Source organism: Rhyacophila brunnea, unplaced genomic scaffold, assembly GCF_057557595.1.
Source record: "Rhyacophila brunnea isolate RB1 unplaced genomic scaffold, BYU_Rbru_1.0 scaffold_24, whole genome shotgun sequence".
Taxonomy (NCBI): Eukaryota; Metazoa; Arthropoda; class Insecta; order Trichoptera; family Rhyacophilidae; genus Rhyacophila; species Rhyacophila brunnea.
Window position 1 is genome coordinate 7,352,552 of NW_028232904.1, and position 20,980 is coordinate 7,373,531.

Here is a 20,980-nt window from a genome sequence, read left to right on the forward strand (position 1 = left end):
TCGTCTACACGTGTCTACGACAGTGCGGCGTCCAATTGTCCGGAGGCCAGTCGTCCCATTCCCGTGCCTGAAGATGCTGAAAGACGAAACCCGGGTCGAAAAAATGATTCAAATGGAATAAGTAGTACAAAACTTAAATCCATTAGAATTTAAATTCGGATTCCATCAAGTACCTTCGGTCGATAGTATTAATATCAGTAAACTCAGTCAAATCATACATGCGTCTTTGGAGATTACTCTCTAGATATTTGCAGACTTAAAAGACTACAGATGTCTTATGTCCCTTATGTGCACCCGTGATACCGAATATGACCATGCATGGGTGCAGGGTGGGTTGAACTGAGGGTTTTATGTTGATTGCGGCGGTGAATTTTGCGCTGAATATCAACACATCCACAAAGTTAGCTCTAAGAAACATATTAATTGTAGTTGTAATGTTTCGTGTCCGGAAATTTGTACGTATGCAGTTCGCCGTATCACTCTTCACCTTGAAATGTTGTATCGGAAACATCTGGGCGTATATTAAAGAACGTCCAACCTCTTTGGGTAGTATAGTACTCAGACAAAATTTATGTTTAAATTAATAAAACACGGTTCTTGTCGGTTTACACTTTACAGTAAGCCAGCGGCAATAAAATTTTGAAAATAGCTGATATATTGGATTATTTGTTAGGTTAGGTTAGGTTGTCATTCCTGAATTCATGAATTTTGCCAAAATCAGATATGAAAATTAAATTAATGTTCATATTGAATCTAATAACATTGGAGACCTTATAGTGCAGTGCTCCGCAACCGGTGTGCCGCGGCACACTCGTGTGCCGTGAGACGATGCTAGGTGTGCCGCGGTGCAATAGCCAAATTTGCGTACATGGCTGGTAATATATTTGAGTACCTGCATGAACTTAATAACACAATGCAAGGTCAGAATGAAAATATATTGACGTGCTCTGATAAATTAGCAGAATTCAAAAATAAACTCGAACTTTGGCAGAAGGAGTTAAGACAAGGTTCCTCTACAAATGTACCAAATGACCTACCAGACCACCACTTAAAACAAGCAATATATTTTGGATCCGCCTCAAAAACATTTAACTTTGATGCAAAAGAAATTTCATCAGTACTTTCATACAATCAATGCGACTGGATACGAAACCCTTTTGCAAGCAATGCCGAAAATTCTATAGAAGCGCTTTTCCTATAAATTCGAGAGGAATTTGTTGAATTGATAAATGACGGGACGCTAAAAGACTTCGCCGATGTTCCACTGGTTATTTTCTAGATTTCGGTTAATAAAAAATATCCCCGGATTTCCGACAAACCTATCGCAGTTCAGCTCCCATTTTCGAGTAAAAAAAGTCGCTACTTTACTACGCTAGTATTAATATTTTAAAACATCTTATTGTAGGATACAATTTATTATTATTGTGTCAATACTCGACAAATAATTATTCCTAACCCGACAACTAACCATAATAATATTAATAATAACCATACGACAAATTACTAAACATAAAATCAATACTATTAATTTTACCTCGATCACTATTTTAAAAATGCTATTTTAGAGTATCACGCTGTCTTTAACCTTAGCTTACAGGTAGGGGGCCCCGCCAAAGATCTTGGCCTGGGGTACCCCTTCAGGGTGTGGGGTCCATGTTTTGGTATATAAATTGTTTTACGTGTGGTGTGCCGCGGAATTCTGGGAAGACCTTTGGTGTGCCGTGGGTGGGAAAAGGTTGCGGAGCACTGGTATAGTGTATGGTCATCTCTTTCCGATACAAACCTTACGAACTGTGCTACGCTGAAATGTTTTACGTACAATTTACATGTGACCGTAATGTTTATAATATAATAAAAGCCCGACTTGTTGACTACCAGAAAGACAAAACAATATTTTCCACAAACAATCTTAACATTATAAAATTTGCATGAGTTTCGATTTCATTTGTGGACAGGGCAATGACACGTATTTTAAATTCAAATAGCAAAGTTCATCGCTTGCACTTAATCGGTTTTGCTCTATTAAAAAATGGTCACGCAAAATCATTCGCTGACTAGTCGAAACAAATCGATAAGTCATCGAATGGATTCATGATCGTTCGCCGTTTTCTTAAAACGGAGAGGTCACGTTTTGCATTCATTTATCAAAGTGCAGTAGAGCAATTTATTTTGCGCTATCGGTACTTCGTCTGCTATCTTGTGTATTGACACCATCTGAAATATTAGTAATCTGTATCTGGAACAGTTGGGTATTTCCCGAGAAAATATCAATCTCGAGATTTTCGGGATTTCCGAAATGATGAAATTTTGAATTCTGGAGATTCGGGATTTCCAGAAAAGAATTCTCGAGAATTCCCGAGATATCGGAAAATTTAAAAAAAAAACCTGTAAAAATCCTAAAACCTGTGTAAAAATAGACAAGTTCCAAAAAAATATGATTTTTATTTATTTATTTTTATTTGAAGACAAACAAAATAGAAGTAGGAAAACAAACATTACTTATTAAAACAGAATTTCAAAAAACACAGACTGTCAATCGCTGCGTCTGACAATCGCGTACGTTTTTGAGACACAAAATTTCCTGATGTTGCAAAAATTGCGCTCGTTTTGAGTCGACGTCGGCTTAATTGTGTTGAATGCCCCGATCATATGTATTTCTCCGCCTTTGATCCTTTTAATAATTCACCTGTTTCATTTAAACGCGCTATCTCCAAAATTTTGTATAAATATATACATATATTTATATATTTTTTTTATGTTACTTACTTTTTTGTATATAATTTAATTATTCATTATTCTTCCTCATTTTTCTCATGTAATTTCTTTATATTTATGTTATTCTTAATCTCTATCTTGTTAGGCTTAACTATATTATAATGTATATATGGAAACTTTGCTGGTTGCAATAACTTTTCACTATTATATTTTAAATTTTTGTAATCAATATGTAACTGTTTGTTTCCTTAATAAATAAAATAAAAATAAAAAATAAAATCGGCATTATGTATTTACTTATTAATTGTAGGTACGCGCACTTTGGCGCGAAATGGGAGGCGTATTAGATTTAGTCGCGCCCAGACATTCAAGAGTTAGTTGCCGACTAATTTTACCTTTTTCTTCCAGCCGCGCAAGGCTAAGAGTAACTACTGTACCTACTTCTTCTTTTACTAATAATAATTCTAGCATCATTCCTGATCGTTTCAGAGATATTCTTATTATAAAAAGCTTCAAATTACAGAAATTGACAGATCCGTACACCACGTGAGCGTAAAATGAAATGATAAATTTGGGGGCGTGTCTCATTTGACAACGGAAGTGTGATTGGCTGCACTGGAGAGATTGTTAGTTCACAGTTTTAACACGTGGACAAGACGTTCTTGTTCGACAGTAGGTATATACTACTTTTTTAGTCCTTCACAGAAACGTCAGAAAAAAATACAATTTGAGACTAATAGATGGTATAATCACATACATACCTATATAAAAATAATATTTAGATCAGCTCCATTGCGATCAAGGCTGGGCGGAGATGGCGCGTTTAAAAATGACGAGCTTTTTTCGTTTTTTCACATTTTAAAATATATCAATAAACCTACACATATCGCATTTTACATCTAGACACCATGCCACGAGTTTTACGGTGCGCATTCTGGATGTATAAAACTAAAGTTGATAGTCCTCCATGCACACGTATTGTGTAAAAGATTTTAATATACCTACTTAACTGTGCAATCTCTACTGTCTGTCATAATAAAGCAGTTTTTCAAAATCACCAAAAACATTCCACCCCTCCCACTAATTTCCCATCGCATTTGAGGGCGGTTTGTTTACTACCCACTGAAATATCTTACCTGCAACCACCTAGAAATTTTCGAAAATTAATATAGGTATTATTATAAAGGTGGCTTTGGTTTATTATTTATCTCGCAGTTCTCAAACACCTGAAAGTGTCCGCATGATGTATCCACCGTAATTGCAATAATATGTAAAGAATAATATAACATTAAATGTTAGAATGAGATACATACACTATAATACAGCATACAGCTCGCTACATTGCTGTAAAATTATAACACCTGTTGTTTATAATTAGTATAATTACATATTCTTACACGAGCCCTTTCCAACGATTTACCGTTACGTGGTGTACCTACCGATTATCGTCCATATCATTAAAATATCCATAGCATGAGTGTTCTGAATCAGGGGGGCTATTCTGCGTGCGTTTTGGCGTCAGCGTCCTGGGGTCAATGAGCCCCCGCTCGCGCGTTGTATCGTATCTGCTTTGACGGAACAATATATAGGTAATAATATGATAATGATACCGTGGTATTCATTTAAATTAAGGTGCTGAGAATTAAACGAAGTCAAGTAATATAATTTAAAAAATCGTTATAAACATCGTATTCCTATCATTTTATGCTATCACATGGGTAGGGCCATGACCCCCCCAAGGAAGGAGCCGACAGGGCTCTGGCCTAGATTTTTCTATTGGCTAGAGAGTGAAAAGTGAGCATGCCTTGTAGAAAGGCAGTCGGAAAGTAATCGTTTGTCGAATTAATAAAAGGAATACATATAGTTAAATAGTCAGAGCGTTCGAGCGGAGCTCAGAGCAGGAGCACGGAGTAGTGGAGCAATGGGGTTTTACCCGGAGCAACGAAAATTTGTAGTGCTTCACTCACTGCTCCGGATGTTTTTTATTATTAATTTTCGTCCTAAAATCCAATGAAAATATTATATTTGACACTTTGCAACATTGGAATTATTTGAAATACGGCAACCCTGCCGAGTGATAAATAACCTCACTTTTTTGACAGAAGAGGCAGATAATGAAAGACGATTTGTTTAATTTAATAGAATTAATAATGAAAGGACGAATAATAAACCTTATAACAAAACTATTTGTGTACATATGATACGATATTATATAAGAAATTAGAGTGGAGCATAATCTGGAACGGAGCTAGAGCAAGTATTAGGTCTCGGAGCGGAGCAACTCAAAAAAGGGTCCGCTCCAACCCTCTGGAAATTATGTATTTCAAAACTGGAACATGCTTGCCGGCTTTTCAAGAAATGTTATAAATGTCATCAAAAGACACCGCACGCCATTGCTAGGAAGCAGTGGCGAAGGGTGACTTTTTGAAAGAGGTAGGCTGTGGGAGTAACCATGCTTGTCAGATATATTTGCGGGAAATAAGAAGATAACCCAATATTACTACTGATGAATAGGTAACGAAGATATTTCAAAAGTTTAATTGGTTTGTTATAATTAGTTCATAAAAATAAGCAATTAGTTTGAATTACTTATGTATTTTCCTAAACATTTATAAACGTAACATACGCTCAAAATATATTACCTATCATCTATGAAAATATCCGTTGTTGTATATGTATTATGTTCCATAACAATTTATAATTTAACCCGTAAAACTAGACATTTTAAAATACTTCTATATCTAAAACACAGACTTAGGTAGGTACAATATCAGATATCTAAATTGTCTAATGAGTGAACTAATAAATAATTAAAAGTCACGAGATAAATTGTTTTATATTTTTAACAACAATCAATACATATTTATGTGATTGAATCCAATAAAAAATATTTTTTAAATAATCTTATTAATTATTTTGAATAAATGCGCTCTCGCGACGTAAGCGCTAACGAAACAGCTAGTACATTTGTATGCGGGACGCCAGACATTTTGAAGTAATGAGAAAAAAAAATCATATTGAAAAACCCGTCAATTCACGCGAAAATAATCCTATACAATATGTGAAGCGAAACGCGTGTGTTCTTTTTTTTTAAACTTTCGAGAGATGCCATAGATAGATGGTGGTTATTGAAATATTGGAAAAGACCGTAAAATTATGACAATTATACGATAGATGTCTTTGGGCATATTGAATATATTATTATTTGTTATTATATAAATACGTCAACATGAAAATAAAAATTATTTTTCTTAAGAAGGTAGGCTTTAAATAATCGCCTAGTATGGAGTCTTCGCCACTGCTAGGAAGGTACCTAAATGAAAATACAATAATTATTACATTTAAATTTGAAGTCGTTTTACTCAACTTGGTCACTGCTGTACTTGTGTACATTCAATCTTTAGCACCTCAATTATTATAGGTACATTGCGTCTTGCATACTTTTGAATGATCATTTTGTTGTCAAGTTTTCGGTGTACCACAGTCTTGTATAATCTTGATTATACAGTCTTGTATAATTTGGTTTCACAATGTACTTTAAATGTATCGTATGAACATGATGGAAAAAGCTTTTGACGAAGTGTTCTATTGCGAGGAAGTAATCGATTCTTCTTCTTTGTCCGTGTCCGTTTCTTACGTGGTTCACAATATGTACACCACGTGGAGATTCCAGGAATTCTTGCCACTTGCCTGTCTCGCATTTTCCCAAGTCATACCAGCGCCATGTGAATTAAATTTAACAGCAATTCAAGACGCAGGTATTGGGTTAAAATCGGAGTAACACATGGCCTATCCAGGTGTAATGTTGTATCTTCACTGTAGATGTGTTTAGAAGATGTATGATCCCCGCTCTCTTATCTACCCGCCACGTATACATTGGCGTAACAAACTAGATACGAGATTCAAAGTATCCTAGAAGCTTCTTAGGAAGAACTTAACAAAACCACTATACAATATAGTTTTCAAAACATCCACCCCACGTGTCCGGAAATTTAGCCATAGAACAGTTCTCCTTGAGCTGCTGTATCGGAAATAGATGGCCGAATAGTCTTGAGATAAAATTCATGTTTAAATAAACCACTTAAAAATACGCAATAAAAACCAACGGAATACAAGATAAATACAGAAAAAATAGTAAGCATGTAGATTGTAGAATTAGAAATAATACAATCATATTGTATATTTTTATATACAATTCTGGTAGGTGCTCGTAAGTATCAAGTCAAACCTATCAAATTAATGTTCATATTGAATCGAATAAAATTGCAACATTACTGTCTGCAATGCTCTACGGACAATGCGTATTTTTTTGATCGAATGCTATATGGCATCATCTTTTATTGGTACAGCAACTCACGTTAAACTGTTATATGGCTAAATATAGTAGTAAAATTTACATGTAAGTAACTACCATCGCACACCCAGTATCAGGTGCAAATGTACATGAACCTCATATTATATGGTTGCTATGTTTTTTCGTATGATGTCATGAGTTTCTTTCGTAAATCAGCACTGCATGGCCCCCACATTTGAAGCGGGCCCCCTTGCCACATTATTTGACGGGCCCCCTACCTATCGCGAAGGTTAAGGGCATTATAATGTTTTATATTAGTGTTTCCCAAATTAATGGTAAATTTAGAGGTATTCCGTATATTTTTTAAGATTTTTGTATTTATAAATAAATCCACTTGAATTTAAGAGTTGTCGACACTCAGCATCATATTATAAAGCCACTGGACGAAACCCTTTTGTGGTAACCAAGTAACATGTGACCCTTCGCCATACTGAATAAATAGCCATTATTATTAGTCAGGACTAAAAACAATTTATACGCGTAAATTATCATTTAATTAAATCGATCAAATCACACGAAATGGCATCGCACTGCCATTTTATTTTTAATGTCAATACTCGTTAAGCAAAATGGCGCCTTTTTTACCGATAAAGTAAACTTGTGGTATGTATTTATCTCTCTTACCTGGTCGATCCACCACGCCGGGCCCCTCCTAAACCCGGGCCCCCAGGCTGGAGCCCTGTCAACCGCCAGCCCCCCCTTTGTGGGGGCCATGCAGCACTGCCTGAATGCAACCGTTGAACTGGCAGAAATTCTGGCAAATGCATATTATATTTAGAAAGGTCTAATTCACATTTCCATAGTACTAAATACTAGGTATACCTATATGCCTATGGCGTGCAATGTGCATATGCTAAATTTTACTAAATAATAATCATAATAGGCCCTTTGTTTGATATGCAGTATACAGAGCTTGCGCGTTTGTGTATTTCGTAATAGCAGTGGCAAAATCTACATGCGCACACGAGGGCATGTATATATGCAATTTGTCATCGTTAGAAAACAAGGGAAAAATTACATGCATCTGTGTCAATGATGTTACACTCGCGTGGCGTTCAATGGTAATAATACGTTTTGTCATTGCCAACCGGTCAATGTTATATCGCATTACTTTCCGTCAGTCAGATATTACTGGCTGACAGATAACGAAATGATTTTGTTCAAATTCAAATTTCAAATTTATTGGCGCCTGATACAAATTCGTCGAACACAACACCAAAATACATAAGTACTCTTAATCAAATGATTTGAAAATTAATATAATATTCAATTGCCATATTTATTATACGCGGTAGAACCCAATGACAGCATTGAGAGAATAATATATTATGTAATTCGTACATTAGTAAAATTATGTGGGTGTGTTTTTTTTACCTTTAGCTACTGGTTGAATGATAAATTCAAACGATTATCATCCGTTCGAATTTATGTACGCCTAATACAAAATACGTAATTTATTAATCTCTAAATATTAAAATTTATTTTAACAAATTGTCGACTTCTTCTTCTTCTTTCACCTTATGTCACATATGCCGATTATTACTAGTTCGTGCTACTTCCCTCGGTCCATCGCCAACTCTCGCACCTGCCTGACCTGCAGTGCTGCAGGGTGAGGGATATCCGGTCACTGTGGATAGGTGTGCCACAAGGGTACGAAGTGTGGCAGGCTCTGACGGCATCATGTACTCGAGTGTTTGTAACGCGGTCGTACCAATGTACCCCTAAGATTCAGCGGACACATCGATTCTCAAAGCTTAAAAGCCGAGAACTTTGAAGCTTAGTAAGATGCCATGTCTCACAGGTAGCACGCACGCGTTGAATAAACGACATTTTTTGGTCCTTCCAGAATACAGCCTTCCGTGCGACAAAAACAAAGAATAAGGAATTCGTAATAAGTAAAGCAAGAATGATAAATCTAGTAGGAACAGCGAGACTTACCAACTCCAGACGTAGCCTCTGGCCGCCACAATGTGGACATTGATCTGACTTACAAATCGTCGCTGGATTGGTTTCCCGAATAGACCAAATGTTCAGGAGACAAAAAACAAATTTCATAATCCTATATTTAAATACATGGAGATATTTAAATTGTTATTTTTACAGCATATGAATGATGTAGGTATACATTACCATTACAAAGTAATTTAAAGAAAGGGATGGTTCTAGTCAAATTAGATACAAAAAACATTCTGCATTAAAAGGTCGATTTCGACAAAAACGGATATTCGGGAAACCTATAGCGACGAAATGTGTTAATATGTAATAACAGCGTTTAAACTTGCTTCGTTTAAATATTTAGTTAAAATATCACAGGTCTTATTGGTTAGGGCAATTTAACATTTATTATTGCGCCGGATGTGTCCTATAGTGATGGAAGTTAACCGCACAAATATGGCTGAATTAATTTAACATGGAAATTCATTATCATTTTGATAAAAGTGCTAATTATTTTTATTCAATTGTCGCTATTAAACTGTGTGCTTTTTCTAGTCAAAAGGGGAATTTGACAGTGATGTTTTGCCTAGGTCAGGGATTCACAAGCATGGCATATTTATAACAAAGCAATGAGACAACAAAATGAAAAAAATATATATTATGATTGTACATCTGTATTATGTGTACATTTTTGGGCCTTAAAATAAGTAGAAGGGAGAAGTAAGTCGTATTACATAATATGGCGATTCGTTTTGTGACTTTGATGGACTCATAGTTCGTGATATTGGATCCAAAGCATTTGAAGTCTACGATCACTTTAAAATTGTAGACATCTTTTACCATGCTTTAATATGTAAGTACACTCCAAAATCCATTAGTGGATACGATGGCATACATAGATTGCGAAAATGCGATGACACGTTTTATCATTCATTATATTATGGTATTTCGATTGCGACGATTATTACATGCGACATTATTATGCTTATACAAACATCAGTGTTCTTCACATGCTTGTTCGGTGCCATGGGCCCTGAGGGTAAGGGAATGGAAGGCAATTGATGCCTTCGAAATGTGGTATTTCCTGGACAGAACACACAACGATCTAGTCAATCATCCAGAGCATGGCCCCCACATCCTGAAGCGGGCCCCCAGGCTAGGATCTTTGGCGGCCCCCCCTACCTATCTCTAAGGATAAAGGCAGTGTGACGCTCTACAGTACTTAGCGTTTTCCAAATGGTGTACGAAGTAAAATGAATGTCTATATTTAGTGTTTTTTTGTATATTTTAATACTCACATCCATTTTCATTATTATAGAGTTGTCTAGTATCCATACACAATTAAACATTGTACAGAAACTGTGTAAAAATATTATTGAAAGACAATAGCGCCATTTTACTATTAGAGCAAATTTATGATATGTGTTTATCTCACTTATCTGGTTAACTCGCCACGCTGGGCCCCACCTGAGCCCGGGCCGACAGGCTAGAGCCCTGTCAGCCCCCCCCCCCTTGTGGGGGTCATGATCCAGAGACTCTAGACAAGGGGTCGGCTCTCGACAGTGTGTTTGAGACACATTCTGTACTTTTTTTGACATATTGTTTGGCGTGGATCGGATAATCTGGAAACACTGATAGTTTTGGGTAGTCTCGGTTCTCTAGGGAAGGGGAAGTTTAGGAGAGCATCGTCTTCACTCTTCACCCATGAGGGAACGGCCAAAAAAGATAATACTGCTATTATATTATATTCTTCTTCTTCGAACATAACGTTTCGGTAAGCGTTATGCACAGTTTGCATAAGAAACAAATGACAGAATTTGTTAGCGTGTGTTATCAATTGAATTTTAGTACGATGTTAGATTATGCCTACAACTGCCAATCAACATTTCAATTCATTTATTTTTTTAACATATTGTGGACATTACAAATTATAAGTTTAAGACGTTCACAACATGACATTTAGAAACAAAGATATATAAATATAACAGTATTACATAAAAAAGAGATATATCAGTAGATGAATTAGATAGGTACAAGGAAGTACACCGGATGAGCTAAGCAGACCCTATTTTAAGATTTTATAAAACAACATCCACCTAAACTCATTCTCACGTAGGTGGAATATATCAACACCCGAAGCAATTTCGTTGAACATAGTTATCACTCTCCCAATTGGCATTACCAGTGGCAGGTTGGTTCTGCACCTTGGGAGAATAAACAACTGGTGGTCTCTATTTCTAAGATAGTTATCAGGGACACACAGGTCAACACTGCCCAGAATGGCAATATATTATATCTATACCACATATATTTTACTAATCTTGCCATACGTGTATTGGTATTCGCACTACTTATGCGGGCCGAGGTATTACCAATCCTGTATTTGATGAACGACACTGATTTTGTGATATGCCGTGACGTGACGTATATCGAAATTTCCGGTTACAGTTATGTCATATCCGGTATCCCTCGATACGTACGTGCACCTACATATATATAAACACATATTATCGCACATTTTATATACGTAGAAAGGAGGTGGAGCGATTTTCCACGCACTGTGTTTATTAATGCTAAAGATATAATATGTATGAAAGATTATTAAATTATGACTAAGTTAGCAAATAATAGGAAATTTTCACTATGGTTAGGATATATTGGAGCACCACGCGTAAGAAGCAGGTATCTATAATATAATATATTTTATCCTTGGAAATAATCAGGTTTCATGGAAAAATTACCACGCTTGCAACTGACCGCAGAATATGTATTTTATTTCCAGGATATTTAGGTCGTGTACATTGTTAAGGCACTTCAGCTGAGGCATGGTCTAAAAAGATCGTGACTAGGCGTTGGTGCGAATTGTGCAAATGACGCGAGCCGAACGAAATATAATTTGTCATAAAAATTCAACATGCGTACCTACTTTTAATGTTATGTTTATTATTATATTCGTAATAATAATAGTATATTCATTGACATGTTTTCTTTTTCAAGTACATGCGGAACGTTTTTTAGTCATATTTACACGATTTAAGAATATATTCCTCCGACGCGATCACAAAACAAATTGACGTGCTCACACCTCGACTTTCAGTTTCCGATTGGCGACGACTGCGAAATTTCGTTCCACATACTGTTGAAAATTATTTGCCGTTTCACTTATGTACGCTCTTAATTTTAAATGGTGTCAAAATGGGAAGTTTTCGTTAAATGACCATCCTATGCGAAGTCACTTTTATGTAGTTAATTTAATCAGTCTAACTAGAGGTCCTTTTTTTTCTTAAATTTCTATTTTTTATTCAAAATATGTTTGTTTGGACAATCATCCCGCGTTGCTAAAGTAGCGATTATCATACCATATTTAGCATTTTTTAATAGGCATCTAGCTTGCAAAATTCACATCTGGCATATGGCGTTAAATCTAGTGTTTTTCGGCACCGCAAATATTTCATAATAAAGCTAAAATATTATACCACATTTGCTTAAAAATCAACGTGCTGGTCTTTTGTACCCTATAATATCTTACAGCGCATCTATTCTATACACAATACTGCTTTCGGCCTTTACGGCAGCTAACTAGGGTTGGAAAGTATCGAAATATTAACACTTATTATATAACAATTACAATAAGTTAGCCATCTGAACTGTCAAAACTGTCTAGCTCACTCTAAAATTTATCACAACCACGAGAGGTGCTGTTTAAACATAGCACTTATCACAATTACAACTAACTTATTGTAATTGTTACAATAAGTGCCGAAACCAGTCTTGTGTATAGAATAAATGCGCGGGAAACAAATACCGGCAGTTCCGCCTGTCAAAATTCTTGTCGATTCGTTCAATGCGCAGACAATGTGCTGTGTTGCAGACAGATAAATCAAAAGATCAGTAATATTTCTCACTTGGATTCATTTTTAATTTTTATAACATTAGTTGTAAAATACTAAATTCTCTTTCAAGTTCTTGTAAAAACAATGGTTATAATAAAATTATGACAATTTTTTACATCTAGTTTGTTTTATTACACTATCTAGCATATTTTCCCGAATGACAGTTGGCAACACTGCAAACATCGCCGTAGTAGAATATAATGTGTCAGCCACCTAGGTATTTACCTTAGATTTTTATAAAGGTATAGAATTAACCCTATATTTAAAAATACGCAATAGTTCAACTACTAAGACGATTGATTTTTAGTTACATGACATTCAGTGAGCATATGATTAGATTATTTTCATTAATACCATTTTACGGTTCGCTTTACCTGAATTGAACTAGAAGTACGTTGGTTGCGTGTCAACAAACCGCATGTTAACAAAACCTTTCAGGGTATTATGAAACTTGTGTTAGTTTTTCGCGTTTTGTTTCCGAAAGTTTTCCCTTGCACCTATTATGAAGTGTTGGCGTGACAAAGGGTCAGTTTTATTTCCATCGCAAGGGAAGGAAAACAACCTCGAATTTACGTCAAATTATTTATTGCCATTTGAGAAATTAGCCCGGCCCGGAAGTTTGATAAATGGGAAGGTTATTATAAAAGAAGTAAAAAATTGATTTTTTAATTTTAATTTTTACAACTCGACTGAGAAATGAAATATGAGACTAAATATTCTTCACAAAATATAACGTATACGGGTAGCATGGTGTGCGAAGAGATATTTGATTCTGAGATAAATAATCCTGATAAAAATAAAGACATTTTTTGAATATAGAACATTCCAAGTGTGACGAATTTAAAGCGCGAATCAAATTGAGGTGCATGTCGCCTACTGTCACGCCGTCGCGGCGATAAATTTAGTCTATGGTTTCGTCATTTTGCAAAATATTTTGAACGAGCACAATCTCCGTAAATTCACTGAAGAATGACACTGATGAAGAGTGCCAACTATAATGTATTAGTAATTTGAATTATTATTAATTTTCCATGATAATTTCAATTAATTTTAACAGTTTCTACGTGTGCGTACGTTAAAATGACTTCCGACATGACATCCATAGTTAATATTTTGAACAGAACCCAACCTGCAGACCATAGATAATAGACAACATTCTTATAGAAAATACATAGTGCAACCGCTAAAAACAAAAAAACGTAATTTTGACATGACAGTCGAAAAGCGTTGGCATGTAGAAGATGATAAAAACGTTCATTGAGCCATGCAGGTGTCGATGCAGTGCAGTTCAACGTGAGGTAACCTCATTGTTGTTAGTTTAAAGGTTCAAAATATGGTACGGGATGGGCGTATCAGTCTGATAACATTTAAACACCAAGAAAAACGACAATACACACTTCCCGTAGCGGCAGCTTACTGATCCTATGTGAAGTTGATCATGCTTTTTATAGCAGAAGAAAGCACGGCAACATTGGCGATTTTATAATGTTACGCCCACACCCGAGTATATATATATTTTTGTCCAAAACACCCCAAACCTTTATAGTATTTTTTATTACATGTTTATGTTAGGTTACACACTCTATGACTATGCTATATTGTATTATTTCACTTAATTTCGTGCCGATAATTGACCTTGTTAAATAATAATAAAGGTGAGGTAAAATAGAACCACTATGTGTGCGTGCCTTTACAATTATATACCGTTTCATATAAGCATTCCGGTCGATCACGAATTCAACTCCTTGTATCAGTGGCTAAAACTCCTTACTATAAAAATACCACATAACCGCGATATTCGATAGTTTTGACAAAAAATATAACATAATTGGACCGACGATGAGCGAGAGAAAACTATGCATTATGTTTTATGTAAGAGCAGTCGGAAATAGCAATAATTAAATTCTCTCTGTGTAATTCGTGCGCACTGGAAGAAATCGCAATCTGCGCATGTTCAAAGTTAAATTATTCCACTATATGTGATTGTATTGTATGTTAATTTATTAACGTTTCGACGACCCCATAGCAGACTTGTAAGTAAATAAATTATGAGAATATCAAAACTAAAAGGTTATTTAGTGATAAAAAAAATTATATTTAGTTTTGTGTCTATTTAAATAAGGCAGTGAAATCTCCCAATTATAAGCTGCTTTATACACGCGTACAAAATTTAAACAAACGCGGCGGTGACGTCACAAATTACACTCCAAATTGTATCGATAAAGCAGGCGTTTTATAAGAAGCCTTTGGCGTACCCACCGAAAAAATAAAGCAGTATATTTTAAAATAAATAAAATAATGATTTTATAATAATCTACCGACGACTATACGACGTCTATAATGATTGTTTTTCGTATCTACTTCTTTTTGTATAACTCTCTATCGTTCACATTTTTATGTGCGTGGGCTGGTTGTCAGAGCAGCCGTCAATGAAGTCTTGTCGCAACCACTCGCAACCCATAGGTCCGACCCACAGCTGGACAAGTAGGAGGATCATCTATATTGACATTAAAATACTGAAGATGAAACACACTTAACTTGAAGACCCGTAAATATGATCGTCCCACCACTTTTTTCATAACCTACCTTCTTACAGCAAGTATTCTTCGCCACTACCATATACTATGGCAAATCTTGGACAATCAATTTACTAAAAATTTGTTAAAATATTATGAAAAGTATGAATAAAATTAATATTAAATAAACCCTTAATTTTACATTGAATGTTAATATATTTTGCGAATCGTTACCGGACTCATTCTGTTAGACTGAATCTATGAGGTGCGTGCATGCGTTGGTATGTTCGGACACATTGCTCGCCTCGTCGCACGGGTCAAGGGTGGGTCAACAATACGATAATAATAAAATTCACCAACGCCATTATTAAGAATCACTGGTCTATCTAAGATGGCGTCGTTTACAGGTTAAAGATGTGCACTCCAAAGGGTCATTTTTTGTATTTTGAACCCCTTGTTTTCATCATAAAACTTCGTCACAAAATCGTTTGATTCCTGTCTAAATTAAATCACGTATTTGACTCCCCCACATTCGTTAAAAGACAAAATTATTAATTTCATTAGATATAATATTCTCGCAAAATAAGATATTATTTTAAGAAAAAAACTTCTTAATATTTTAATGGTTCTGTGACCATATTTTTACCTCCTCTCCTATCACCTTAATCACAAATCATCCGATTATGTCAGAACCCCTCCGCCCCTTTCGGATAACGTCATATATTATGCCGGGTCCACACTGGAAACCTCGTTAGATTTTACGATAATTATGATAATTATCGTAAAATTTAATCAGGTTGCCAGTGTGGACACGGCATTATGGACGACCCCAAAGAAATTCGAAATTGGAACGCACTATTATTTCCAGTAATAAACACTGATATTTCTGCGGACCAATGTGCGACCTTTGAGGAACACCACCAGGTTAAATAATTCATCCTCAAAAGCACTGTTATAAGAATACCTATGGAATTTAATTACCTCTCTAATTTTTAAAATTTTTCTCTTTGCAGAATCCTATCGAACTTCGCAAGCGTTTGGAAGAAGTGCGCCTCTTGGAGTCCAGAAAGTCTCCTCGTCTCGCTGATCAGGATACAGATTTCGCTCGTTTGGCAGATATGGCTGGAGACAGACGCAAGGTTACACACAGCATCGACATGCCATTGCCAATTTTCAAGTAAGTCGATTATTTTCTTCGTACTTGTAATGTATGTATTACAAAGTTGTATCCACACAATTTGTCAATATTGGCAGGTATCACAATCCCTACCATCATATACCTATACTCCAATTCTGTCCTTCGAGTCTTGTCGTTACCACATCTGGCAAAACTGGGTGCATGCTAATGACGAACCCAATGGATTGGATGAAAGGCTAACGGGTCTTCCTCCTAACAATCTATTAATATAACTGCCACTGTATGTAGGCATATGAGTTGCAATAACGCACGTGGTAGCTCTTACCTATAAGTAGTAAGTATCTAATAATTAATGTACTTGTTCAAGATAAGATTTCCTACCCCAACACGATTTTTTCGAAAAATATGACAACGCCATCTGTCGATAAAAAATTGTGAACTCAAAACTAAAAAGAAATAAATAAATAAATTATAAACACCTGTATTATTTACTTGAAATGCACTTAGTAGATAGTGCAAATGTATAAAACGTAAATATTACATATAATTTGAAAACACCTTTTAAAAATCATTTAAAAATAATTACAAGTTAAAAAGAACTTTTTATATACTTACAACGTTTTTAAATTTTCTGTTGAACCATATAAACTTGGACTTGACTAGCTTAAACGATAAAAAAAATTGTACTTGACATGTCATATTGATTTCCATAGTAACGCACGTATATAATAATAATTTAGTTGCTAGGACCCCAGACCCCTAGCAACAACCGATAATGGTGTCGAAATAACTTTTCATGGAAAACAGAATTAACTGAAAATGAATTCAATTCTACTTACAGATAGCTAAAAGTATTAACAAAATGCATTGGCATCTTGTTTTGATATATTCTAAAAGTTTCAAATGTCTAGCTAGTCGGGAAGTTAGTTAAAAATCGATTGCAAGATTTGTACCGCACAAAGAACCACCGGACAAATAAGAATACGAGCTAAGAAAAACGTTGTAAAAATACGACGCTCAGCGGTATTCGCGCCGATGTGCATGACCGATAAGCTATGTGTGTCATAACTAATTGCGCATGTTCAATAAAGAATGTTACATTCATAAATCTTATGAATTATTTGTTAAATAAAAGTAATTTCTTATTTCGTCTTTATAGTCGTAAATACGACTGTGGTTTTGTATCTACTTGACATAAGGAATAATCATTGAACTAATACAGCCTTCTGCACTAACAGAAAAAACTATGTAATATTAAATTTGGCAATGCATTTTAATAGACAGTGTTTAGTATTAGATGCATAGAGCCTTGCAGAAATAATGCACTTTTAAGAATGCCAGTGTTTATTTCATCTTGGGATGTGATACCCCATTTAAAAACTAATTTATTTCGAAATGTGTGTTAGTTTTTTTCATAACAGTAGAGTGAAGCAATTTAGCATTACATGCGCTGATGCGATTTATTCTAGTGCGCAGGAATTAGATTATGATTTCTGTACAACAAATACAATAGCACTATTACATATAACAGGTTGATTATTTATATAGTTACATCTACACATAGCACTGCATAATCAATGATTTCTTTATTACGCAATGAATTTGATTTTTATTATCTATTTAATTGCCGATTCAAGCATGTATAGTTTAACGGTTTTATTGATCATAAAATTCGTACGCAATGTTGAAATGATCTTTTACTATTTAATAAAGCCCTGTTCAGATTATTCTAGTGTTTGTGTGGTGAGTGATTTACTTACCACTAAACGTTTTTGTAGGTAACTAAAAAGTGTACGAAGACAGTTACTGCCCTTCCAAGGAAGAAGGCAGTAACTCGCAAAATTTGTGAAATTGAGTTATGAATGACATCCGTTATATATTCTGTTCACTTTAAAATCAGAATTATCACTAACATACCGTTAAAATCCTTAGTGAAAAAATGGACATCTGCTAAAATAATACAAATTCTTAGCTAAAAGCCAGTAATTGCACCTATTTATTGCAGTTACTGCTTGTTTATTATTACTTTATTTGTATTTTAACATCCTACTAATAAAAATTATCACCGTTTTTTATTAATTCACAGTACTAAAGTTGGAAAAAAAACCACATTATGTCAATTATCTCGAAAGTGTGTGAGAGTCAGTTACTGCTTTCTTCATTAGAAGGGCAGAGTACAATAAAATTAGCGAGTGACAGTCAAGATGAAAAGACTAAATACAACATTACGTAAAACTAAATTAATTAATAAATTTATTTGTAATAGCTACATTAGAAGAAGTGGAAGAAAAAGAGAGCTTGTTTATGAAGTGGAAATTTAATATATCTTTCTCGTTACCTAATTAGAATGACATTTATGTGGTAGATCTTCATTATTATTATAGTGGTTATGAAACACAGTTTTTGTTAATTGTAGAACTTTTTTAAATGACTGCTGTTTCGGCTTCAAACCCATCCTCGAAATATACTCGCGATCTTTCGCTGGCTACAGTTTAACGATATATACCTACCAGTGGTGTAGTGGTAAATAAATTAATACCAGTTAGATATATTATTATCCAATAATTGAGGGGATGCAAAGAAAAAAAATAATTTCACAGCGTTAAGTCAAACGGCATTATTTACAAAAAATACGAGATGGTGTCTGCTTAACTGTTAAAAATAAACTAAATGACAAAACTGCTGACAATTTTAAGGTACGCACATGTCTGTTTACTGAAAGCCAGGCGGGAACAGCGGTGATTTTCATAGCCGATTTCGTCAAAATTCATGAATTATTCAAGAATGATAAACCCCTAACATAACTTAAGGCTATACCTCAGTTGAGGCACGGTCTTAAAAGATCGTGGCTAGGCGATGCGTGGATTACGGGTCGCGGGTGCAAATGACGCATGCCAAACGAAATATAATTTGTCATATAAATCCAACATGCGTCCATTTAATGTTCTGTTTATTGTTCTATTAGTAACAAAAATAATATATTTATTGACATGTTTTCTTTTTCAAGTAAATGTGTAACGTTTTTAGTCATCTTTACACGATTTAAGAATTAATACCCCCGTCACCATCACGAAACAAATTGACGTGTTCCCAGCTCGACGTTCTCTCTCCGAATGCCAGCGAGTCCAAAATTTCGTCGCGCCTATAGTTGAAAATTATTTGCCGTTTCACTGATGTATCGTCTTAAAATTTGTTAGCCGCTGGCTCCACTGAATAGATGATAACCCAACCTCTAACATAACTTAAATCTTACAAATAATCCAGTATACCGGTTATTTTCAAAATTTGTTAGCCGCTGGCTCCACTAAATAGATAAGAACCAATTTTAATGTAGCCTAGTAACATAATATGATACATAAGTTATGTGAGATTTGTGATTGTGACTTCATTTCTTAAAATTTTACCTAACTTCATACTGTCCTAGTATCTAATCTAATCTATAATATAAAAGGATAAGCTATTATAATCTACTGTGTCCGGAAATGTGTATGTATGCATTTCACAGACTTCACTATGACATGTTGTATATTAAAGATCGTCCAACCCTTTTCGGTCTTTATACCTAGTACTGGCATAAACTTTATGTGTAAAGAAAACACGATTCTTGTCGATTTACAGGAAGCCAGGATGCAAACAAATTTTGAAAATAGCCGATATACTAGATAACTTGTTAGGTTAGGTTAGGTTTTCATTCTTGAATTCATGAATTTCGCCATAATTGGCTATGAACATTGAATCTAGTAAAAATGAAGACCGTATAAGTAGGTATCTCTCACAGGTCATCTCTCTCAGATATAGACCGAAAAGTTTAACGCCAGGCCTGGCGGTAGCACTCGTATTGTTTTCGGTTTTGAAGTATTGTGAGAGTATTGCCAGGATTGAAAGATATTATTTCCCACTTCCTTAAATATGTATATATTTTTGTAAATTTCAAATACAATGATATACTTACATTTTTTTTTCCAAAAAACTTAGGATAAATTTTATATGGCAACATTAAAATTTCAAGTGTGTTTTGTAGATGTCATCGTGGCAACTCTTTCGATAACGTCGTTGAAGAGCCGAATGAGTTTATTTTATCGTTTTCTTCTTCACAGCTGGATATAAGATGATTTATAATCTTCCTGCTGTCACTTTTCAAAACTTTTGCTATTATCAACACATCTAAATGACTGATATCGCGCACTTAGACACGTTGAATGCTTTCATGGTGAGGGGAATGAATACTGAAACGCGAGAGGAGGGGATTTTAGTTCTTCAAGCCACCGCACATCAACTTAAACTTTTCGCACTCTAGAAAACTCACGGCGAACTGTGCTACGGTGAAATGTGTTACGTACAATTTATATGTCACCATAATCTACAACGTATTGCCGTTAACATTTTTTTGCCCCGCTCAAAAAGCCTTTTCGCCTACTTCCTTTACAGT

The 20,980-nt window shown here is 35.0% G+C and overlaps 1 protein-coding gene across 2 annotated transcripts in view; it reads left to right on the forward strand.

The window, feature by feature from the left end:
- The window catches only part of Glut4EF (Glucose transporter 4 enhancer factor), a 409,830-nt gene that overhangs the window by 173,048 nt on the left and 215,802 nt on the right, over nucleotides 1–20,980 (forward strand). For both annotated transcript variants that reach the window (XM_085951207.1, XM_085951206.1), the window contains exon 2: nucleotides 16,427–16,590. In XM_085951207.1, coding sequence (XP_085807333.1) covers nucleotides 16,427–16,590 — 164 coding nt within the window. The remainder of the gene's footprint in view (nucleotides 1–16,426; nucleotides 16,591–20,980) is intronic.